The sequence below is a fragment of the Amphibalanus amphitrite genome, unplaced genomic scaffold (assembly GCF_019059575.1).
Source record: "Amphibalanus amphitrite isolate SeventyFive unplaced genomic scaffold, NRLGWU_Aamphi_draft 001813F_arrow, whole genome shotgun sequence".
Lineage (NCBI taxonomy): Eukaryota > Metazoa > Arthropoda > Thecostraca > Balanomorpha > Balanidae > Amphibalanus > Amphibalanus amphitrite.
In genome coordinates, this window is record NW_024883306.1 from 21,034 (window position 1) to 46,157 (window position 25,124).

Genomic DNA, 25,124 nt, shown 5'->3' on the forward strand with positions numbered 1-25,124 from the left:
TAGGCCGCACGAACATAATGTGTTATGTATGTAATATGTATATTAGTTGTCGATATTGAATGAGATGGAACCGCAATGTAAATATGTGGCAAGCTCGCACATTTTAACGATTCCAGCAGGCAGGCAGGCTCTGATATGCAAACAGTTATTGTGAATAAGTTATATTGTGCGTGTGTGGGATGCTGCACCATTATCCGGGGGCGTTTTCTGTACTCGCTACGGCCCTCGCGTGTTGTTATAATAATGTATCCGGTATATCCATCCGCTAACAAAGCACATCTGTCCAGTAGTGGCGATACCCGCTGTGGGGAGCTCTCCGTCTCGCTGTCACAGTTCCCTCTAAATAAACGCCGGTCACAGTTGTAACATATAGTTCAGTTTGCTGCAGTGTGGATCACGGTTATACCCGTGCGAGGCACTTTGGGCGGTCCGTGACCCAGACGGACTCCCTCTGAGCACTGAGGGCCGTCCGACGCCACTGTCGGAGTCACTTCAGCCACACACAGACATACAGACACCGCACAGGTGACCACTCACACGTAAATACGGTACGCATAAACAGACACCCACCCGCAAGACTAGTGACAATATAATTCATCACAAAACATCCAACTCCTTTGGACGCCCAAAAATCGTCAACGCCACCTAGCAGGCGTTTGTGCTATGAGCTTATACCAACTGCGCGCAGGATAACTCGTTTCCACGCCCAGAAGCCAGGTACGATTATCGGCAGTGACTGCCGACTCACAACAGTGACAACCTGGTATTGCATGAACCGCTCGAGCATATGTATACTGAGGCACCAATTGCACGTACACACCCACGCACGCACGCACTCACGCTCACATGCACGCTGCACTCGTAGGTGCGGTATTACCTATACTGGCTCGCCGTGTACGCGCGCTATACAATTCGTTAGGGTTGGGGACATCACCCGACACAGCAACTCTGAGTTTTATATACCTGGAGAGACATCCGTTCTCTCCATCCAGCGCTAGCAGCGCCCTCAGCGGTCTCCGTTGCCGCAGTCACCTGGTATCTAAATCTAACAACTCGTGTGCCGCGCGGTCGCCCGGCAGCTCAACAGCCCTCCGCGAAAATGCAGTAAAGGCTGAGCCACCCAAACCCGGCCAGCGTTGTACAATACCAGGTTCCACGAAACGCCAGCGCGCGGGCCACGAAACGCCAGCACGAGGGCTCTCCAGTAAAATATCGCACGCCGTAACAAATCACACGAGGGCTGAATCGAGCCCAGTCGGCGCGCCCGGTACCCACGAGCGCAGCTGAGCAGTGGTGCTGAGCTATCTACCACAGTGGGCTCTGTGGATGGCCTCTATAGCGGCGGCGGGGGCGGCGGCGGCGCCTGCGGCTGGTGCGGCGGCGGCTGCAGCACCGGCGGCTGGTGCTGGGGCTGGTGCTGGTGCTGGTGATCAGACATGTCCACCGGCGGGGCGGGAGCGAAACTCCGCATCGGGTTCAGGTCGAAAATCTCAATCAGCAGCGGCTCCACGTGCAGGGGGTCGACGTCCATGAAGATCTTGATGTGGTCCTCGTTGAGCCGGTGGAGTTCCTCCATCTTTTTGATGAGTTTGAGGAACTCTGAGCGGGCCTCGCACGGGCTCATGGTGGTGAGAAGGTAGCGCCGCAGCAGGTAATAGTAGGACTCCTGAGAAAGGAGGGACGACGCGTCAGCTAAGAACGGCATCAACATTCGACAGAGTACCGTGAATGTCACGGCGAGTACTATTTATCGAACAATATCAAACAGTGTCTGCCCTCAAAACCTGTCGCACCAGACAGTCCAGTGTTCTATTCTGTCCGTGCCAGGATATTTCTGCAATGCTATGATAATCATGTTGTTCGCAACTGCCCAAACTGCCCGAGTACAAACATTAGTACCGCGTGCAGCACGGCGCCGATATTTGTTTCCTATATCCGGTCGCGACAGCTCAAAACAGGGGAAGTGGCGCCCGATTGTTGCTCTGCTGACTATGAGTCACAGACCATCCGCTCTATTAGATAAGAATGCACCCTCTAAAGCAAGACGAGAGGGGTCAAACTGAAATTCACATGTGGTGCAGGAAGTAACCCAGCTAGTGCGGCATGACTTGCAAACTGATTCTGACACAACTTGAATCCCCGGGAGACGTTTTTTTTTTTAAATAATGCAGCGGGGCTGGCTCATTTGGAATACACCAAGTCAGGGAAACATGGAGCCAAGGAAGTTCCCTCGGTACTAGGGTGATTCCATGCTCACGAAAAAGCAGGCCCGCTGGCAGGAAGCCCAATAAAAGGGAAACTCCCATCGGAACTAGGGACTAGAGAGGAACCCTCATATTCTGATTTTCTTTTGTGCTTTGGTGAAATCCCCACTTCGTGACGAGTTCCAAGGCCATGATAGCAGGGCCCAGCCCTGAGTTCGGTAATTTTACCTGAACAACGAGCATATTGCAGTCATAGAGAAATCGCAGCTAGTCACGCTGCACCGAGTTCATTAGTTCCAAAACTTGCGGCACGAGTAGCCTGAGTTGACCGCGTTAGCGCAGGACTAGGACTTATGACAAACCGTGGCCCCACCGTATAACCAGGGGCAGTCAGGAACTTATGTCACACGCACCAGTCACAAACTGAGGTCTAGGTGCCACTTAAACAATAACACATGTGTATTGCCTTTCACACACCCCTCAGTCACACAAAACATTTCATTAGCATTAGTCCTTGACCTTAAACACCAGCAATACTCACCAGCCCTTGCTCACAGCTCATGTCCCCGGCAAAACACAAACTACCTGACAAACTAGCAACCCCCTATTCCCTAGCAACTCCCTAACAACTACTCGTAGCTGACCCTTCCCCACCAGCCAGCCAGCCTCTTTCTTCCCTCGCTCGTCCACTAACCTGCTCCAAGGTGATGGCGTCGACGTGTTCCAGGTTGGGCCGGGACGGACAGAACAGCGTAATGGCGCTGATGATACCCATGATGTAGGGGTCCGTCTTCCAGCGGTGGCTGAAGGTACGGTTGAACTGCTTGTGCTCCTCGTACACGTCGTACGGCGCCTTCTTCAACACGTTCAGCTTGATGCTCGTGTAGTCGGTCTCGTTGGCGCGAATCTAAGCAAGTGATAGAAAAGAATACCCTTAATGCTAGGGTTCCTATGGGTGACGGGTGTGGGCAAAGAATAAAGATACTTGGAGGTAAAAATTGTGATGGATATGACGAGTTGAACGAACGAAGAAATGTGATTAACGAAAACTACGCATAGTTTTATGTTACTTTTGCACCGAGCAATTAACCCCCCGCATTTAGCGAAGGTAGCCCAAGAACACACTCAGCAGCCTGAACTTTATATAAAACAGACAGACTGCACTTCCTAGGATAGGCAAACAGACGCCAATTACACACAACTAAAGATCTCCTACCTCAACAACATTTCACCTCCCAGCCTCCGAGCCATCCAACTCACATTCCAGCTGTTGTTCTCGGCGTCATACGTGGTGACGCTCCTCAGAATCATCAGCTCCGTGCAGCCGCCCTTGAGCAGCGCGATCTGATCCCGCTGGCAGAGACTGCGGAAACTGCTGATCTTCTTCGACATCTTGATCAGCCGCCGGATGGCGATGTCGCACAGGTTGATGACGTTGATCAGGGACGGGTCCGTGTTCACCAGATTCTGTAAGTGAGAGGGACAATCAGGCAGTGTCGAACACAGTCAACAATAACAATAACGTATTCTGACACGCCACGGGCTTTTTCGATTGCCCGATACCGAGACATGTGAGCTATCATTTACATGAAAAAAGAGCGAACAAAACACTGTCTATATGTAAAACCGCGTGCAGATAAGCAGCAGAACATCTGCATCTACGAAATACATTCACACCGAGATATGTATGCCCAATAGCCTCTGCATGCCAATGTCTATACAAATGTCTATATGTCGTATTCCACAATTGAGGCATCCTAATTGCCTACTCCTCTTCCACACTCAGCACGCACATCACGACATATTATAACAGACCACATCCCTCTTTCGCCCACTCTTCCCTGTCACCAGTCCTATTAACCAAATCAACACCATCATCATACCAATCAAACCCCACCCGCCAACCCCCACATCCCACCACTCACCACAAACATATTGTCCTCGTTGAGCGGTGCCATGAGCGCCTGTTCGGCCTCGAACAGCTCGTCAATCTTGTCTCGCTCGGCCCGGTTCAGCGCCCCGGTCGGCAGGACGGGTTCACGCAGCTGGGTGTCACTGAACTCAGCACGGAGTGCCTTGCCCAGGATGGTGCTCATACTGATGGAGCTGTCGATGGAAAAGGGGAAGAAACGGTTAGCTAAGGGGAGACAGGTTTAGATAGTGCGCATGTAACTACTTAGCTCGCATATGACCGAAGTAGACCTTTGGGGGGTCAAACTTAGAACGTGATGACACGTCAGTGGAAAGAAGAGAACCACTGCATCAAAACTTAACAATGCCAATCAACTCCGTAACTCCGTAAGTGAGACATTCATATTTGTTCCCCCAGCCGCCCCTCGCCTTCAGCTAACCACCATTGCTATCAAATCCTCCCTTCCTCACTCACACTTCCATCTCCCCTCTCGGCGGCTCACCCGTCATCGATGGAGGTCGGTTCGGGCGGCGAGTCGGGCACCTGTACACCGCAGTGTTTGAGTGACAGCGGCGACATCTCTCCCACCATCCTCCTCTGTCCCTCCGCGGGCGGCTCGTGTGCTCCAGCCGCGCCCACGGCCGCTGTGGGCCCGCCAGGAGACGCCAGCCCGTACCGGTAGGGTGACACCGGACTATGAGGCAGCCAGCCGGAAGGAGAGGTCTCTGCCGAGTAAGGGCTGCCCTGCTCGGCTTTGATGTTGGGCGTAAACCCCTCGCCGCCGCCGATCCCGCCGGCAGGAGCCACGCCGCCGTTGGAGGTCTGGTCGCACTTCCTCGAGCGATTCTCGTTGATCTTCTGACGCTTGACTTTGCGTTCTTCGTCGGTCATGATCCATTCCTTCTTCATGCCGATGGTGTAGCACTTTTTGAGTCGGCATTTCTGGCAGAAGCGCCGAGTGACGGTGTCGATGGAGCAGTTGTCCTGGAACGGACATCGAAACACCTGCCGAAGAAGGAAAACGGGTTAGATGTCGCCCGGAAACACTGGGATTTTGGTAAAAAAGGGCGAAGGTACAGAACAGAATCATGTCGATCTTCTTGGATTCGGTCGAGATGACATGGACATTACATACCTAGTGAACAAGTCATGTGTGAGAGAACTCGTAAAGAAGATAAATTCCTCAGCTATACACATAGTGAGTGGTTGACGCATCGGATCATTGAAAGCTGCTGAGTAAAGCCGGTTCAATTGTGTTAGACCTCTCGACTGTACGTCAGCCTTTATCTCGCGACACTGTCGCCATGGGAGAACCGCCCATCATATCAGAGTATATAGAAACAACATATCACCACGAGTGGCGTCCTTTCCGAGCGCTATCGACGGACCGGGCCGGTTCATACCGGTTCAGACCGGACAGGGGCCGACTCCAGACGTGGCGGCCACCTCACGTGACCGTACACATGGCCGGCGGGCAAGGTCACGGGACGGCAGCCAGGCCCCTGTGACGGCGCGCGACTGCCCCTCACGTCAGGTGGTGGTGTGTCCACCGCAGCAGAATTCCAGGGCACGGGATAAATATTGACCGAGAGGGGGTCTATAAATAAATACTGGACCACATGGTCACACGGAAGGGGTGAGAGGGAGCCATTCTAACTCAGCATTCGGGCTTCAAGAGTAATGAGCAATCATTGACAAAAATCAAGGAAGTTGAATCCTAGATGAAACATGGGTCCCACCGTCCCAGCACCTCGACTACCAGTGTCAAAGCGCAATCCCACTGTCAGATCTCTCCGTAGATGTTTTAGATGGTAGATTTTATGGCTTAGGTAGATGATTTACTTCAAGTGAAAAATTATGTGATACAGTGGCTTTTAGAAGACATACATGATGCAACGTAGGAACGTACCAGTTGACCTCAGCAAATTCAATCTGACATTCATAACAGCCCCGCCCGCCACGGATACCCCATGCGTCCCGTATGCACAGGTGTGTGTGCGAGACAGCCCGCCACGCGGAGGCGCTCTGAGGCTCACTGTCACGGCCACACGTTATCGGTCGGCCACCGGCGTGGCCCAAGTCCAAGACCCCCGCCGCGACCCCGCCCAGTCGCCGCCGATAGGCGCTATCTCAGTCCGCGCCGACGGGGGAGGGGCTGATAGGGGAGAGGGAGGAGGGGTGTCGGTCGCATGGGAGCGCGCCGCTCGGCTCTCAGAACCCCCCCCCCCCCCATCTCCCAGCTGTACCCCCGTCTGGGGACAGCGACGCTGGCGGTCAGTGTCAGGGCCAAGGCGACGTCCCTCATTTGTAGATTGCAGAAGCTTGAAAACCCAATGCCACTGCGAACGACACTATGTGAACATTTTAGCTGGCAGCACTACCGCTATCACCACCAGCCACCTTCCCTGATTCCTAGTAACTACTGGCATCGACTGATGGGTAATGGTGAATTATTGCCTATCAATAAATGAAGACAAACGATTCGATGATTGATTACGTTCGATCTCCGGCCCTGGGTGAAGCACTCGCCATTAAGTCCCAGCGAATGAACACACATAAAACCAGTATAGCGCCTTTTGGGGCGACTAACGGAGCGAGCGAGGGGGTGAGTCTTGCACGTGCGAAATTTCGAGGGGGTACCTCCAACTGACTTGTGCACGGCACCCTACTGATCGGTTTCTAGCCATGTGCCAAATTTGAGCACAATCGGCCGAGCCGTTCTCGAGATCTGGTAGCGGCACCCTGCACGTGCGCACGTGCAAAATGGGTCCCAAGTGACTTGTGCACGGCACCCTACTAACTGGTCCCTAACCGTGTACCAAATTTGAGCGCAATCGGTCCAGCCGTTCTCGAGATCTGGAAACGACCCCTGCACGTGCGCACGTGCAGCAGCACCCCAACTCTGGCACATGGATATGCAGTGCCTAGTGGGTGCCTACCTACATGCCAACTTTGAGCGCAATCGGCCCAGTAGTTACCGAGATATTGCAACAATTGCAAAACTGACACCTCTTCGTTTTGCACGTGGCACGTGCATAAGGGGTCACCCACATGCATCGGGAATAGTCCAATACTTGGTAGAAGGAATGAAGCTACCCTACAAAAATTACCGCGTGTAAATCGGTCAAGTGGTTGCTGAGATATAAGCCTCGCAAAAGCGTCCGCACGGCCGGCCGGCCGGCCGGCCGGCCGCTCATACTCAGAAATTTCCGTTAATCTAAGGAAAGACTACGCTCGCTTCGCTCGCTCCGTAATGAATATCCATACTTCGCTTAACTGTAGAACGTCTGTGATGATACCACTTCGGAAAGAAATGAAGAATTGAAGAATAAACATCGGCTAGTCCATTCCCAATTCACAAAAGCAATACATAGGCAAAACTCATCAAAAGGAAGCATTGAATCACGTTATTCCAGCCTTTTCTTCCCTAGCACCATGAGCCTCCAATTTCATAAGTTTTATTACTCGCCTTCGTTTTGAGCGCGTTCCTCCTGAAGAAGGCCTTGCAGCTCTCACAGGTGATGGCGTTGAAGTTGTAGCCCAGCGCCTTATCTCCGCAGACGCCGCACTCCTTAGCCGGCCGAGGAGTGGCTGGAGACTCTCCGGGCGCCGCTGCGGACGGCGGGACGGCCCCGTTGTGGTGCGGAGGGCCCTCCGACAGGCCGGGCACCATACCCGGGCCGGGGGCCGGGACGGAGACCGGCACAGGAGCGCCGGCCGACAGCGCCGCCTCCTCCGTGTCACCCATCGGCTGGCAGTAGAGGTCACCGCCCAACTCCAAACTGTGAACACGGAGAGAAGAGTCAAAGGTCAACACAGGAAAATAGGCAAAGATAGATAGGCTGGACTGAATTTGAAAGCACGGGTAGGTGGGAGACGTTGGCTATGGCACAGCCTTGCCCATCAAGAGCTTTTTTAGCACGACCACCATCAAAACGATTCAAGTCACGGACAGACTTGATACTTGGGAGGCACAACCACCTCTCCCACCGTTGTTCTCCAGTGTTACTAACCCTACCACTCACCACCACCGATCCCCACAGCGGAAGGACAGGGTCAGGGCACCGCGGCCTGGTCGGGGGTCAGACTGCCGCCGATACCGGCACCGCATGCCGGTCCGGCCCTCCCACTGCGTGCGCCGACACCGGGGCATGGCGACACTCCACGCGCCGGTAGCGTGCCGCCTCAATGGATGACGGCGGGGGCGGGTCGGTGGGTCCAACATCGAGGGAAGGAGGGGAGGGGTGTAGGTGAATCGCCGGTGGCCGACATGCTAGCCATGTTTACGGACAGCGTCAATAGTGATAGCCATTCCAGCTATGCTGGGACAGGCTCAGCTGTTGTCATGCGGCTCCGCAGCAAAGAAGGCCAACCGATCGACCGGGGGGGAGGGAGCGGGGGGGGGGGGGCGGGGGGCGGCGCACGTGGACGTCACGCGTACGGTGACCGTGACGCCGCGATGACGCCAGGATCGTCACGGTACGCCGTTATACTGCTGTAAAATCGGCCGATACGGGCCCGTCCGACGACGATGGTCGGTAAATGGACAAATGGACAGCGAAACAGGTGTGGAGGGGAGGGCGCACACAGACAAACTGCGCATGACAGCGCATACAATAGCAGATGTGTGCACACGTTCCTAAAGATCGATAACAAGCTGAAGCGCTAGTCACCGATGGATCGCAATTAGTCAGCAATTTATTAATGGCAGGCTGAAGAAGACTGGCGACTTGTTACCTATACCTAACACAAATTAAATGCTGTTAATTTTATCAGAGATCTTACAAATGATGCATACCTAGTTGGGGAAAATACCGAATTCCATGAAGCTTAGCTGGATAAAAGAAAGCTTGCCGAAAGTAAAGCGAACAACAAAACATACATTTCCAAGATAAACGTGTTGCGAGAACGCGAAACTGACGTCCCCCAAGCAGTTTCGGGCGTATAGCGCGCGGCGCCACGCCGACCCAATGACTGGTAACCACGCGCGGGCCAGTGTGTCGGTAGCCCATAAGGTCAGGCGGGACGCTCAATAGCAGGCGCTGCATGGTCGCCCAGTGTGTGTTTGTGTGCGACTATTGGGTGGGTGTCGATATACATAAGCCGGGTAGGTGTAGGCGTGTGTAACTTGTAAGGTCCGGGAACACGGGTCGTCGGAAAAGTCACTACGCAAGAAGCGGGTAACGATAGTAATTTTTGCATGCTACAGTTCAACACAGTGAAGTGTGTTTCCCATGGGCTTGGGCAGGCATGGGTCAGGCAGGCCTGACCTGAGGCTACATTTAATGAGCGAGTTTGTCTATCGAGCTTTGTATGTATACACTGAAGAGTAGTTGAAAGACCAAAGTTATCAAAGGCATTCAAAATTTACATCATTTTCAGAAGATTTCAGCTTCATCTTATATAAAATAAGCCTATATCATTGTCAAGTTAAAATTGGCACACACGAAGGTGGAATATTGACTGAAAAATTGAACTAAGCTCTAAACGTATGTAACCTTCCATGGCACATCACAGAGGCCTGCCCTATCGAACGCTCGTTTCCCCTCACGCCTTGCACAGCGCGCACTGACACGCTGAATTGGACGTAATGGTGCGACCCGTGAGCACCCGACCTCGTCATATGATAATGGCCTTCGTCCGGAACTAGCCGTACGCTGGTGCAAACCCCGTTAGCATAGGGCCAATAAATTCACATTTATGTGCACAAAGCTAAATGGCACAACGGACGGCGACTTTTCTGATTGTCAAATACGATAATAATGCGAAGTACCAGCGACCCGACAACTGAAGCCCCAATCAGTTGTCGAAAGTTTCAAAGACTGCCAGTGCCGACTCACGGCTAGGAGCAGTTTCTATTGAATTTTCATTTCGTGAATTCTGGTGTCGTGACCAGTCATTAGTCAAAGTATAATCAAACTACAAAGGATTGCAGAATAAGTCTCCAGTTCTGAGTGACCCTGTGACCAGCCTAGAGGTGACTTAACGATCAGTGGTAAAATTAAAAGATGCATTATAAAAGAAAGACCGGTGAGAATTCAAGGAGAACGTTCCAAGCATACCAAAGGCACAGACAGCAGCAAAGCAAAGCAGCAAAGTAAGCGTAGGCCGTAGACAATCAACATTGCACAATATGGACAAAGATGAAATATTAAAATGAAAACCCATGAATAACATCTACACAAACATCGCGCAGAGATCTAGTTTTAGACGTCAAGAGCCATACAGAAACGGTACAAAATGTACAATGTAGATAAAATGTAGATAAAATGGAACTCGCCGTGAATAGTTACATTTCATATTTCGATTTTGTTTAGCCAAAAGTTTTATAAATGTGGTAACATTAATCAATCATCAACTAGGTCATCAAAGAAAGCGAAAGATAAAATGAAAATGGTGAAATGCGGGTCAAACGAGAAGACACCGAATAATTAACGACCTAAGAATTTATGGCCCAAAAGCCCCTATCAGATATTGCCACAGACCCTAACTTCTACCCAAGCTTCTTTCTACCCACGGAAAGTCATCTATTTGAAAAAAAAGAAAACGTCTCGTGCTTTATGCAGGACTCTCATGTCTTTTTGGATGTGGGTAGCCAACAAGTTATTACATGTAACCGTCCTGTTAAAAATGGAAAAAAGTGCAGTAAAAACCGTCAGGCTATCAAGTTACGATATCTACGCCAGCCAGCCCCACGCCACTTACTCACGGTGCCCACATAACCGCACCATAATCGCGATAATTAAGGCCATCGCCTCTCCCCTAAAACCGGCTGGGGCCACAAAAACAGGGCATCTCTCCTCTCGTTCGGTCGAAAACCAGATCAGAACGAGGGCGAAAGCGATCCGGGGCCAGGCGACAATGTCGCCGCGCCGATGTCAATCTTCGAGGCCATTTCCCAAATTTCCCAAGACCTATAAACCGTCTGGTCGGCGGCGCGGGGCCCCTGCCCACGCCCTCGGAGCGCAGTCGCTGATTGGCCGCTCCGGCTGACCGGCGTGCCGAGCCGGCCGGTTTCTCTAGCCAGCGGCTGGCGTGATGACGGCACTCGACCGGTGGCTGTTGTCGCCAGCTCTGCCGACGCCGATTGCACACCGCTCGCGCTCGCTCGGTATTCAGATTCTGAGGAAATTGGAGCGACATGCGCCGCTGACGCCGACGCCGATCTCTGGCGACCACTGGACAGATGCGCGACGAGGGACTCCGCCCCACGCAGCTATCTCGGTTTCAATCGGCGGCGATTGTTTAACTTAATTAATAGTTACCGGGGAGCTGTCGGGATGTGGAGAGGCACCTCAGATATTTTTACGCCACTATTTGTGTTTGCATAATATCAACAAGCTGCTTGTGGACGATGAATAAAAATGCCGCGCGAGCCGAATAACTGCAGACCTAAACAAGATGGCATGCCATTGAAATCCGCAACCGATGATTTTGAAAAAAAGGAACGACGCACTTGCATTGTCTAATCAACAGTGGTTCGTTTGGACTGTCGAACTGTGAAGTGTGAACCGGAATAGCCATTGATCAATTCATTCCGAAATGCGAGGAAAACGAATCAATGCAAGAGTGCAAAGGTTTTACGACTCAGCTGAAATGGCTAAATCGGCATGATGGCAAAATAAGCCATCCACAGCGTTTTATTCAGTCGGGATATTACTGTCTGCAAGGTGTTGCATGTGATATCAATTAGATACCCATTACACGTGTCAGCTAAAATAAAGATGATAACACATCTTTTTGATAAATATGTTTGCCACCCAAGGTATTTGGTATCAAACTTCGAAAGGAACAATTTGATGACGGTTAAAACCGATACGATAAATATGTGTAACAATAACCGAGTTTTTAAGGCTCTATGAATCATGCTTTGTGATTTCCGACTAGTGATATTAAGTAGTGACACCCCGTTGATTTAGATCACACGTTTTTAAAATGCTGAGAATGCACGTTAGATAAGCCAAAGCGGGCTCAAGTCCTCTAAAGTGATGCTAAAGTGGAAGTGGTACTAAGACTGAAAGTGGTGCGGTAATGAACCCATTTGACAAGGCACGGTCTGGCACACCAGCTACCAACAAAAATGAAAAAAGAAAGGAAGCGATGAGGAGGTAAGCCCTGATGACCACACCAAGCTTTGTGCATCCGACCTTCATGGCAAATGAGCACCAGTAAGTAGCAATGATAAGGGCCGTTAAAAAATGCCAAGGGGACGGCCAGTGGCAAAAGCAGTTGGGCATTAGGTACGAGTGAATAACGTGAATGACTGATAAATAACATTCATATTTTACGCGGTAGGTAACTATAACTAGAGCTTCATACAGAGCCACTCTATCCACATGTGAGCCGAGCTTCACGCTTTCCTCCGCCCACTTATTGAGCTGATAGCTTATCAATGGACATCAAGGGTCTCAATGCTATGCACATTGGACCCAAGTACAGTATCTCGCGCAACGATGAAAGTCACAGAAACGATAGAGCCGTTGGCAGTCGATGCGCCCCAGAGACTGACCTTGGCTATTCCTGTGACGGTTGATGACCGGCATTGATGCGCGATTCGGATGGCAACGGCGCATTCATGCCTGAAATAGCACCGTGTGTCGATAGACAGCGACGGAAAACGACGATGTGTGAGCCGACAACATGCGACATGACAATCGACCCGATACAGACAGCACAGGAACGTGCAAGGCTACGGCGGAAAAGACGGCGCTGGGCTGCTGCCCACGTTTCACCGGCCACAGCCAGAACCGTCTCCGTTCAGAGGTGTTGGCCGGTGTCGAGAGCGTTTCTCAGTGCTCACGGCGGTTATAAATCATACTTCATAGCCTTTCAGCTCTAGTCGATAAGGCGAGTGATGTCACGGCATGGTCGAGGGACGTTGACAGAACATCCAAATATGCATCGACATGTGCAAAGGTAGAATGGTGTGATGACTTGCCGAAATTAGAAAATAACTTTGGCAGCGGAATGGTGACCTCGTTGAAAAAGGGCCAGCAAATGCTAACAGACAAGGCATGCTTCAAAATACCTATAGCAAAAACAGCACAGAACAAGACGTATAAAAATACACTATATCGGAACCAAAACAGCTTTCTGTTGATGAATATCCGCCTACGGTAACGTCGAAATAGCTAACTTAGGCCTTAGCCAAAAAAGATAACATCATGCCGTCGTCAGCAAAAGGTTGGTGGTGTAGGTGTATCTGGCTCACCTAGACATCTGTATGAATATTGAATAGCAAATTTGCTGGGGTTGATTGAGCCCAATTTGCGACAGATAATCAAATGTAGCTATCCACAAGTCATATTTAAGACAATGATTTTTTCAGCAACAATCTGTCTCAACATATTGGTTAAGTTGCGAGCAAGAAAAATATAGGTAAGAAACTAAAAATCCAGCAAAAAAGAATGCACTGCATTTTACTCAGGGATGCAACCAATGAGGCCGACAACATGATACACATGCTAGAGATGGGTCCATTTCCCGACCGGCGAACCATTATAAACGAAACGAACATGGTCGGTTCATGGCCACACGACTGAGGTACGCGCGCGGCATTGTAAACAGACCGGCGCGGGTCACGGACGGGGACAGACATTCGGTAAACACTGACCGGTCAGCAGCCGACAGTCCCGGAACGGCTGCCGAAGAGACACAGGGTCAAACACGGCGTGCGTGCCGGCTCACCCGGCTGGCAGGGGGAGAGTATAGGGCCGGGCGAGGTGCTGCTACGATGGCCATTGTGGGGTGGGACGGTAGGCGACAGGTGTGTGAATCTGAATAGGCAGAATAGCTCGAAGGGAAGGATAAAAAACCCTGGCTGTGTAATGTGTACTCGTATATATTAGTATCATCCCAGGCGGAACGGGACAGGCCAAGGAGCGAAGCAGAACGGAACTTAGAAATGAGCATCCCTGTCCAAAAAGCCCACTTTCTTAGACATTCTTGAAAAAACTTCATTGTATAGCTTTTTGTGTGCAATGAAACGTTAATAATAAAGCTCCCCGTCACCCGTGGCATGCTCAATACGATGGAACCAGCCAAACATACGCTCAGCTAAATTCAGGCGTATCTACCATACGTGGCTGGCTATGAATTACGAATGAATAGAAAGCCCAAAATATCATCTGTTGCTTAAATAAAGATCTAATCACTCATTATCATGGACACAATGCATGGCAACTTAATTGTTCCAGCAGAACGCACTCACTCCAAAACGATAAGATATTTGAGAACATTATAAAACATGACGAGACGGCAGCCCAGCGGCCATCGCTCCCTAAGTTCACTATCAGTCTTCACACAAATACACATGCATTCCCGGCATATAAACACCGTTCGGGCGCCGCGCTGGACAGAGCCGACGGGGGCCCGGCCTCGGGGTCAGGTCATTCCCCCTGGCCCGACCGGCGGCGACCAATCAGCGCCCGAGGCGCGGGGGCCTGGCAGTCGGTTCTATAAACACTGCGGCCAGCGCGGCCGGCCCGGGTTGGTCGGCAGAAGAGACACACCCGCTCCTTCAGACAAACCAAGGCCGCTGCGACGGCACCAGAGGGGGCTTGGCATAATTGATGGAGAGCAATACAGAGAGAAGATACGCATTAAAACTCACATTCATACATAATGCCAATGATGCCAAAAAATTGCAAAGCAAATGGTAAATTCTGGAGAAATGTAGGTGGATTACCGGGAGCGTCAAATAGGTATGCACATATCTTTTAAATTCGACTTCCGTCTTCCTATATAAAACAAGCGAATTTCTCTTCTTAGGCAGTTTTTATGAAAGCAAAGCGACACATATAAAACAAGGGACCGGGATCGCAATGCAAACAGGCCTTTCATTCGTTTCCATTCATTGCAAAAATGCAACAGATGCAAGTCGCCAAGGCAACTTTCGTTACTCATTATCGGTTCAATTCACAGTCGTATTCAATTTCATTAAATTCCCATTCAATTAATTAAATTCCCTTCATTCATTAAATCCCTTCAATTCAAACAACCAACGCAATGAATCAGAGGTAGCGAGAGAGATTTTGCAAAAGATCACGCATAGCTGAAACATCTCGCCCGGCATAACATCTCGTGCCATCATACTCGCATTGCAATCTAGCGATGCGTCTCAGGGGAGCAGCCCGACACGGCATTCGCCTCACCTGTCCATAACCTCCTCCTTGATCGTCACGTGCGGCTGCTGAATATCGGTAGCTGAGTAAAATCGGTCCAGCACGCCCGTCATCCAATCCATGGCGACAGCGCTGACACCGGATGACGGAATGATGACGGATGACCCCAGATGACTGATGACAGTCAGAGGAACTGATTCAACTGCTGACGATCGGTGGCTGAGTGTGGCGACAACAAATGAAGGTCGAAACTGAGATTGCCGCGCCCGGCGACCAGGCCACGTCTCCAACGTCACGTCTCCAACGTCAATGTCAGGAGTCACTGCTGACGTACGATGACGTGCGCTGACGTGTGATGACGTCCACTGCCGTCTGTCCGCTGACGCCGCTGTGGGTCCGATGACGGCGCGGGTGGAGCACGCGCGGCGGCACCACGACCCTCGGAGCGACTGAGAAGGAGCGCGGCGCGCAGGTGGCTCAGCCGGCTATCGCGCGCGCGACAGGCCTGCTCTCTCACAGGGCAGCTCTCACAGCGGGCTCACACTCTCACACTGCGACTGGCCGCCGAATAGGACACTACTGCCGCTGACCGCTGACAGCCGACACTGGGCCGGATCAGCCGCGACAGGTCACTGGGCGCGGTCACTGAACACAGGTCACTGAGGACAGGTCACTCCTCTTGCTGAGCACTCTGATCAAATACTACCCCATTCACTGTCTCCGATCACGAGTTCACCCCGGTCAGCGTTAGAGTACTCCACAGACGCGCCAGTATGCACTGTCAGCGCAGATCGAACACACAAGGACTGAGATACGGCGCACAACGAGGCGACATTGGACGCGGGCGGCACTGCGTCACGGCCGTCCGACTGACGGATCTGGACAGTTTACTACGGTCCGAGACGACAAAACGCGCCGGGGGTGTGTCTGAGAACCTCCCGGCCCTTCCGGCCGCCACAACCTCCGGCACAAACACGACGAGCCGAGCGGGACTGAGCAGCGGCCGGCCGGCTGGCCTCAGTCGCGCGACGGAGTAACTCCAGAACGTACCGGCCCCATAGTCAGCCGGCAGGTTACGAGTCTTCTGGCGGGAACGAAATCCAGGGTTCTGAATGACCCCCAGGTCTGTTCTCCTGACAGTCTCGCTGCTTAGCCTCCAAGAGCTGCTTCAAGGCACTGTTTTAGCACGGAGGAAGACTGGGATTTCAGAGCAGTCAAGCCGTCAACTCAGGTAGAGCCGTGCCTGTCTTGTTACCGTGTTCATAAGACCACAGAGCACACAGGGGGCATTCCACGATAGATCGTACCAGGCCCGTCACCCTCATCTCTCAGATTTTAATGAAAATCGGTCCTAGGGGTAATCATAGGCCCCAAAGACGCCTGGCAAAATATCAGACTTCTCAGATCAAAACTTTTTGAGTTATATTGCATTACATTTTTTTAACTTCGGTATGTAACGGTGAGTTTGATGGCCTATAACTCAAGAACGGGTTAAGCAACCAACAAAAAGTAAACAACACTAGGCTTGCGATGAATCAAAAACTAATATTACTATTTAAAAATTCAAAAGAAAAAATTTCATTGTTGAGCAAAAACCTTAATCTTTTTTTCATTTGCCTCTAATGACCTTTGGGACCAAAATTTTTCACATTTTTATTTTTTTTCAAAATAATCTTCATGTCATTGCAAATCGACATGCAAAAAATTAGAAAGGTGTTCTTTCTATAAGGTCCTCATTTTCCCGCAAACAAAATGGGTTTCGGAGGGGCTGATATGACCCCAGCACGCCGTTTCGCTTCTAACAGAGCTAGAGCCTCGCGGAAAAAACGGGCGTGTGTGCCATAACAAGTCGCAGCGATTGGTACCCAATTTTAAGGTCTCAGGTTAACCGGTAGCGTCTGAGGTCAGGTCACGTGACTGAAGTTACGGGTTCGGTTTTTAGTAAATAACTTCGCAAAAAATGGTCACAGAGCCGCGATATTGCCATCATTGTGTTCGCCTAGCTCAGGTGCATCGAATGGTATACTTTTTGCTAGGGTGAGGTCAACTTAAGTAGTTGACCTCGGGTCAAGGTCAGGTCAGAGCCCCTCAGGTCACGAAGCTGGGCAAAGGGTATCATATGGCATATCATTCGATTCGGAAGGTCTTCCCGAGTCCATTGGTGGCTTTCCCGACTCTCTAGCTCTATTTGATCGGGAGTTATTGACGAAAAACTCGTACGACCCTAGTGACGTCATAAATGACGTCACGCAAGGTTAACAATGCAAAAGTAGAGCATTGGACTTTGCAAGGAGTGCATGAAATCACGATACCATGTACGTAGGATAGTTTTAGATCATTCTCGGCGCCAAAATAACAGTTTTTGTATTTCCCCATTGATTTATAACAGTGATGTCACGTGACCGACCTGACCTCATGTAACCTTGAAAAATTCCCAGATATACAAGTTGTGAGACCTCTGGAGGACACCATGTATGCGTCCTGTAACTTTCATCTCGGACAGCTATGGTCATTGGCGTCCAAAACAATGTCAGAACCAAACAGCCTTTTTCCCCCTCGCGCTTATAGGAAAGAGGGTTGAATGAACCCTCTTTTCACTTTTTTCAGATGACTCAGACTTGAATTGAAATTTCAGTAACCCGTGATGTCACTAGGCAGCTTTACCACGCCATTTGTAAGCTCCCCTCCCGAAATCACTATTCGAAACCGTTATTGTGACGTAAAATAAATACATTTATAGAAAGAACACCTTCCCAATTTTTCGCATACTTCTTAACAATGAGCCAAATATTTTTTTAAAGAAATAAAAATTCAAAAAAATTTGGTCCCAAAATCCAAAAAATACAAATGAAAGAAAACTCGATATGTCATATATCAAAAATAGCGTATTTTTCGAAATTTCAAAAATACATATTAATCTCTGTTTCATTGCAAGTGCAATGTTATATAACATTTGGCATTTGAATAATCCGTTTTAGAGTTACAGCCCGCCAAACTTAGCGCTGCAAAGCAAGATCCAAAAAATGTTATACACCATAACTCAAAAAATACTTATCTGATAAGCCTAAAATTGTTACAGGTGGATTCAGAGCCCCTGATTACCCCTGAGACCAATTCTCGTCAAATTCCAAGAGATGAGGGTGTCAAATTGGAAAAAAGTGGTACGATCTATCGTGGAATGCCCCACAGGTCGGCAACCGCAGCTGGAAATCACAGTCCACAACATACGATCGAATCCTTACGACCAACGATCTAACCACTTTAGCTAATCACACTAATCTCACAGCCACGGCAGTGACAGAACAAGTTCCATTCCACCAACCACCGACGGTACCGTACCCTTCTCGCCTCAGCGCACCAAACCCTACACTTCTGCCAGCAACGATCCCACACTTCTACCGGCAATGGCAGATAATCGGCAACAGAAGACCCCTCGCGCCGCACACTGCGGTGAGTCAGCCCGAGCAGCGAGCGACGGTCGCTTCCTGCTTCCTCTGTGGACCATCCCTGGTGGGTCAGCTGACGAGCGCGTCCGCACAAAGAGGGGCACGCGCTGATGTCATCTCTGGACCACTCCTGAGTCATCGCGTTTCACGGTTAGTTATGAACGAGATACATGGAATCACTATTGTGATGTGCAGATGCGTTGGAAACCGTTTGCGTTTACTGCACCGATAAATGATACTGCGGGTATTGTGTGAAACACGAAACACAAATATCGATACAATATCCCTCAAGAGTTAGTCGATATTGACCGCTAAAATGTCCGTAAAAAGGTTTTTCCGTCACTTCAGGACATTTTTGTAAGTTCAATAACGAAATTTCGAAAATGTTAAAAAAATGTGCCTACAAAAAAAAACGTACAGAACAAGGGTCAAATAGTTAGTCGGGTTCCATGGCATACGTAAATGGCTACATTCTTTAATGAAGAAATCAATTGCTCGCAATTTTCTTACTAATTCAACGGAAAACGTTTGAAATCAAGCCGAAACAGCGAAACTAAACGTGGACAATTACAGGCACGCAGAGTTTCTCCAAAACTGTCTCGATCTCAGGAACTGAGCCGGAGAACCGATGGAATGCTGGGCTGAATGATGGTGAGAGCCCGGTCCCAGCCGCTTCGGCTCTAGCTGTTCGCCTCTATAAGTAACGGATATGTAGGCACATGATCAGAAGTAGAAAAAGCTGTCATGATATATCAGCGTCGAAAACAAAAACGACTCATTCACTTCCCTACACGATCCCAGACATCATACCGTCTCGTCGCATCGTACGCTACAACCCATTCCGAGTATCTGCTCCTAAAAAGCGTATTAAGTGCGATTTTCCATAAACAAAACGACAGTCTCGAAAAAAAGACAACTATCCTAAAGTATGCATCCGCTAGCTGCTTCATGTGTCGAGTATCACCCATAAGCCAAGGATCGCTCGCTCCGTCAGCCGGCGGACGGCTATCTGTGGTATCGAGACAGGCCTCGTGGTGCTCCCGTGGACCGATCGGACCCGGCAGCGACAACCGACGCGCTCAGTGACAGCCTCTGTCGCCGATAGAGGCTCAGAAGACACACTGCACGTGCTCGGCAGGAACGGACGCCGGGGTGAGCGGCCTAGGGGTGATGGGGGAGGGTCGAGGGGTGTAATCCTCATGAGCATCATACGCACGGGGGTAGCGCACGGCGCTGGAAGAATGAAGATAGTGACGGTTTGCATAAAACTTGCGTGTTAAGAGAATACGGTGTTTCTCGTGCACAGTAAGTGGTCAAGCTTGCAAGGGGTGGAGTCACAACCGGCAACTGAAATTCAAGAATATTAGGTTAGCTATTAGCTAGCGATCAGCTATTCGCTATTAATAGCTAACTCATTAGCTAGATCACCTATTGTACTAATGCCTCGCAGACCTATTCAGTATCCATTCAAACCGCCCATCTAGCCGTATTAGTGACCACGTAAGTGAAACATTGAAATACCACGAACCAATAACCAGGTAACAGCCGGACACTTAGGTATGTTCAGGACATCCTCACTCCTCAGACTCGCTGGTAACGAGATCATCAACATTCCATTTCGCCGGTGTGACTGAAAAAGCGCGGCAAGACAAGGGAGGATACAGAAATAATACTTCCACACTTATCCGTAGCATGCATTTTCTTGTAATGAAACAAATAACTGTCTTCGGAAAAAGTGCACTTCGATGAAAAATGGATTGCAATTATTAATTAAGTTCACGCAAATATCACCAGTACCCAGCGGTCTTCAGCCAGCGCTGATCCACTGCCACTCACCCGAATTGCATCTCCAGCAGAGCGAGGGAAGACATGGCGGCGGCACATTCGACTTCTCTCGATCACCGTCTCATGCGACACTGGCGTGGCCCAATTAGACGAGACAACGCGACGCGCGCGGGTCACTTTCAGAACCAGTGTCCGGTCCCCAGTGTGGGGCAGGGCCAGGGACGGACCGGAGAAAGGACACTCGCTCCCCCACAGTCCTCGTTACGGCGCGTTGACAGCCCCACCTCGAGCCGGAGTCTTTGTGTCGGCCCGCCCAGACCGGCGAGCGCCGCCGGGTGTGTCCTACACCGGCTGAGCAAGGCGGGCCAGTGGTGCTCTCGGCACGCACCACACCGCTTAGCCGGGCCCGCTCTGCGCCCCGTTCCGGCTGAATTCCGTCCGTCACCCCGAGACGAGGGTTCAGTGAAACATAGGCGCCCGTTTCGGTTCACCCAATGTGCCCTGTGCCTTTGGAGGCGAGCGGGGAGTGGTCGGATAATGATCACGTCTGGAAGCAGTTCAGACTGAGAACATGATTCTATCATAGTCTTGTTTACTGTGGAGGTAGCTACCGAGACCGGATCCGTGTGGAGTCGACTGAAATGCAGGTGGTGAACGATGAGCGATGAAGAACGAAACCAACAGACGCCTCCTTCCGCGAGACGCTCAGAATATTTGGTAATGGAGAATATACGTCAGCTGAAGAACCACACATCGGCACTTCAACACCCAGATCAAGGTTACGGTGAACAAAAATCGCCAATAAGAGATAGCAAAACGCTTAGGCTCTTGAACTTTGGCTTCGAATTGAAGTGAATGAAGGGCCGGATGAATGTTAGATGAAGCCGTCAATGCAGTTTGATGACTTTAAGTACCATGAGTCATGATCCATATTACATTGCATTGGAAACATGAGTGGAAGGGGTGAGGGTGGGGGGCGTAAATCGCCCCTAGTCCCGTTTTGATGTTTTCGGATCAAATCGCCGCCCTGGCGCGGGTTGACCTCAGGTAAGCGGGCTTGCCTCCAGAGAACAAGAACCGTAAAATGTCTCGCCAAGCATCGATTGCCTTCATGTAAATGCATGATAAACGCGCGGAAAATAGCGTGCGTCTTCCCCGTATCGAATCCACTACCACCGAGGCATGACATGGAAACCTCAACAAAAGGTCAAACGGAAAACAAAGCGGTGCAACCCTTGGTGCAACCAGTCCATTCTGACACGTTGAGCGAAAGTAATGTGCCAATGGACGCTCCACCCACATGTCATTATATGCCTACGTAAATATAGGTAACCAAACGCAGTGATACATCAGCCTTGGCTTAGCACGTGTTTGAGGAGTGACACCACTTCAGGTGTTTTGAAGGCGCTCCGACGTGATAAGCCGATAACTCTGAAAATCCCATCTGATGACTCGAATGCGCCACCGTGGCCTGGCGGCCACGTTGCTGTCCAATTTCGTGCCTAGATGGCGCTGCTCGCCGGCAGGGGTCAAAGGTCGACCCGTGGACAGAGACTGAAGGTCAAAAGATCGAGTGGTCCGTGGGGACACCGAACGGCTCATAGCACGCCGGGCCGAGTCACAACCGGTGGGCATTTTTGGCATGGGTATCTCAGCAAATCATGACAAATCATGGCATCTCGGACAAATCATCTCAGTAATATAATGTCAAATTTGACCTCTATGTAGGGAGCCATTGACCTCCAAGAGGTAATATAATGTCAACCCTTGCTGGCTCAACAGAATGATGCACCTCCCCCTCCCACAGCTTGTTTGTGAAGTTGGAAAGGCTTTGACTTTTGTTCTTCAGGCACGCAATTCGAAAATTTCTGTTTCCGACTCGATCCAGTCACCGAGTGTCAAATGTCAGGTCATATTCGACCGAAATCGGCATGATATCAATCTAGGTGAGGTTTCTTGCTTTCTAGCAATGTTTCTGTGTATCAAGCAAGATCATTGTGATCACAATATTTGATGGTATCCTGAGACTGAGCTATGTAAGGTTGCCTCAATGTCAAGATCACAAAAAGTCACACATGGCAAAGGCATGAATGAGAATTAGTATTGCATTACTATCCATGCATTACTAGAATTACTATCCATGCTTGAGTTCATGCAAGCTAATTCTACAGGTTTAACTTCATCATTTATCATTACACTTTCTTTATATTTGGCCATCCAGGGTCTTAGGATCAAATTTAAAGCAAAAATGGATGCCCAATATCCAAACCAAATCAACAAGGGATGGGTCAGCCCCTCTCCCTCTCTCCTTGAAAAATGCAAAATGGTCATTGGTTAAGTGCTTGGGAAGGTAAATAACCATTTCAGATAACCTTTTTAGCATTGCTTTTGCAAAAAAAAAAAAACACTCCATTAAACATATGAGCAATAAAAAGGCCCCACTGTTCATTTGGAAACAGCCTTAGGTCAAGGTCACAACACCAACACAATGATAGAGCATCATGCAACACATTACTATTAGTGCTATTAGCTGGGAAAGGACAACTATATCAGTCTAGTTGAATGTCAGCATTAATCATATGGGAGAAATAATGAAAAAGGGCATATCAATATGAACTCTAATGATTTCACTAGACATTGACATGAGATCCAGCAGCCTGCAACACTCAACACTGGCCCATTTCTCATGGTTCTTCAATAAATATCTCACATTTCACAAATTGAGTGGTATTTTACTGCAAAGGGAGAGTCTAGGTGATGGTTTGATGCTTTGGAGACCCAAATAGCTCCTCCATTATCCAATATCCAAGGTAGGTACCAATGACCAAAGCAAAGCTAAAATAGCATTTCTACCTATGTTCTATGTTTTAGGGCCTTGATTTCTACCAATAGCATCTTGATCTGTCATAATTAAAATGTAGACACTGATAGCTTCGAATCCATTAGCCAGCAGGCAGCAAGTGCAGATGTCGATTGTGGAAACTTTATCCTTCATTGAGATATGATAGCCTTTGCTCATAGTAAGTTCTGAATGATAAATGAAATGCAAAATTCTTTGAAAAAAAATACCTACATTTCATCCATGGGACTTCTTCAGTTCAGGGTCACAGTTACAGAGAAAAGTGGGTTTTGAATGTGGCAGTCAGCATTCAGATTTCAGACCACCAAAGATATGGGTTATCTCGGAACAAATATCTCACATTAACACATATTACAACAAAACCTGTTTCCACACAAGTACCTAATTACAAAGGCAAAAAAGCAACGAGATTTATTTATCACAGTCCCTATTGTTCTTTACTGTTATTATCAGGATCCAAGAGTTCAATTCCAGCCTACCCCCCAAGCCCTGGGATACCAGTAGCCGTCAGGTATTCTGCACCAGCATCTGAACACACCCCAGCCTTGGCTGTTACAAGCCAATTAAGCACTTGTGCATTTTGACAGCACATCAGCACTGATGCCATTCATTTTTTTTTTATGAACATGAACAGAAACACACTCCAACTCACCTTTACTGTTACAGTCTCCAATCTCAAGCCTCCTTGTCCTTCCGAAGTAGTTTCAGGAAATGTTCAGATATCTTCTAGGTCATGTCAGTCTTCTAAATATTCTCATATCAATATCCTCATGAAATTCATGAAATCCAAAGACAGCTCACTGCTTGTTGATCCTCAGCATCACAATTCACAATCAACCCCAATCAAGGCTATATAAACCAGGTAGAACGCTCCCGAAGAAAAAGTGGTGACAAGCAATATTTAGTTGCCGCGACCCTCACTTGTTCAAGACTATATCCGCAAGCAGCATTTACAAGCTAGCAGAAATCGACCAATCGGCGTTCGGCAATACTCAACGCTGATTGGCCCGATGCTCGTGACGAAATTGCGGGGGACTGCAGCTATTCCCCTATGGTGTTTCATTGACTTATGACTTTTGAAGGGGATTTGTATCAGTTTTTGTTGGGTTTGAGACCATTTTTGAGCTTGGATATTCTTTCCGTGACCTTTGACTATATAATAACGACATTTAATCATGATATTTCTATATACTACCGGTGTCACATCGGCCAAAAAGACCGTAAGTACATGGGATAGACGGACCACTGCTGATGGGGCCACACATGCCGGCGTGTGGTCATCGGAGGCCCATGAGGGCTCGACATGGGCCCTTTATGGGTCGGTATAGGCCTATTGGGTCCAGTGCAGGCCTACCAGGGACCGGTGGCATATAATGTAAGGCTGTCTAGGGACGTTGAGGGCTCATGGGGCCATATAGGACCATTAGGGACCACATAAGCCAATCAGGGGTCCATTTAGGCCAATAAAGGCGCTTCAGGGACTTGAAGAGGCCATTCAAGAGCCGTGGTGCCTGGTGGGCCCATGAGGGGACGGCATTGGTCCATCAGGTGCAGTCAGGGGATGTTGTACGGGTTTCTCAGTGGCCCATTAGGGCATATCAGTGACCAATTTAGACCCAGCAGGGGGCTTTGTAGACCTATCAGGGGCTGGTGATGGTTTATCGGGGGCCAGCGTTAGTCCATCGGGGCACGGCATATGCCCATCAGAGGTGATTGCGGGCCCACGCTGAACAATGATGGCACTTCAACAGCCCCTAATGGATCTAGATTGACCCATGTTCCATGATGTGTCAT

The 25,124-nt window shown here is 49.7% G+C and overlaps 1 protein-coding gene across 4 annotated transcripts; it reads right to left on the reverse strand.

The window, feature by feature from the left end:
- Nucleotides 1-354: 354 nt before the first annotated feature.
- Nucleotides 355-24,199, reverse strand: LOC122375302 (nuclear hormone receptor HR96-like). Of its 4 annotated transcripts, none has more exons than XM_043354609.1 (8): nucleotides 23,983-24,194; nucleotides 13,730-13,757; nucleotides 7,586-7,898; nucleotides 4,619-5,121; nucleotides 4,130-4,310; nucleotides 3,465-3,671; nucleotides 2,899-3,111; nucleotides 355-1,666 (listed from the first exon to the last, which is right to left on the reverse strand). In XM_043354609.1, exons 3-8 carry the CDS (start codon nucleotides 7,862-7,864, stop codon nucleotides 1,334-1,336), a joined length of 1,716 nt encoding a protein of 571 aa, XP_043210544.1. In that variant the 5' UTR covers nucleotides 7,865-7,898; nucleotides 13,730-13,757; nucleotides 23,983-24,194; the 3' UTR covers nucleotides 355-1,333. The 4 variants fall into 4 exon arrangements, with proteins under 4 accessions (XP_043210544.1, XP_043210542.1, XP_043210543.1 ...); XM_043354607.1 differs by lacking the exon at nucleotides 23,983-24,194 and adding an exon at nucleotides 15,270-16,210; XM_043354608.1 differs by lacking the exon at nucleotides 13,730-13,757 and having other exon boundaries at nucleotides 23,983-24,199.
- Between the last annotated feature and the right edge of the window lie 925 nt (nucleotides 24,200-25,124).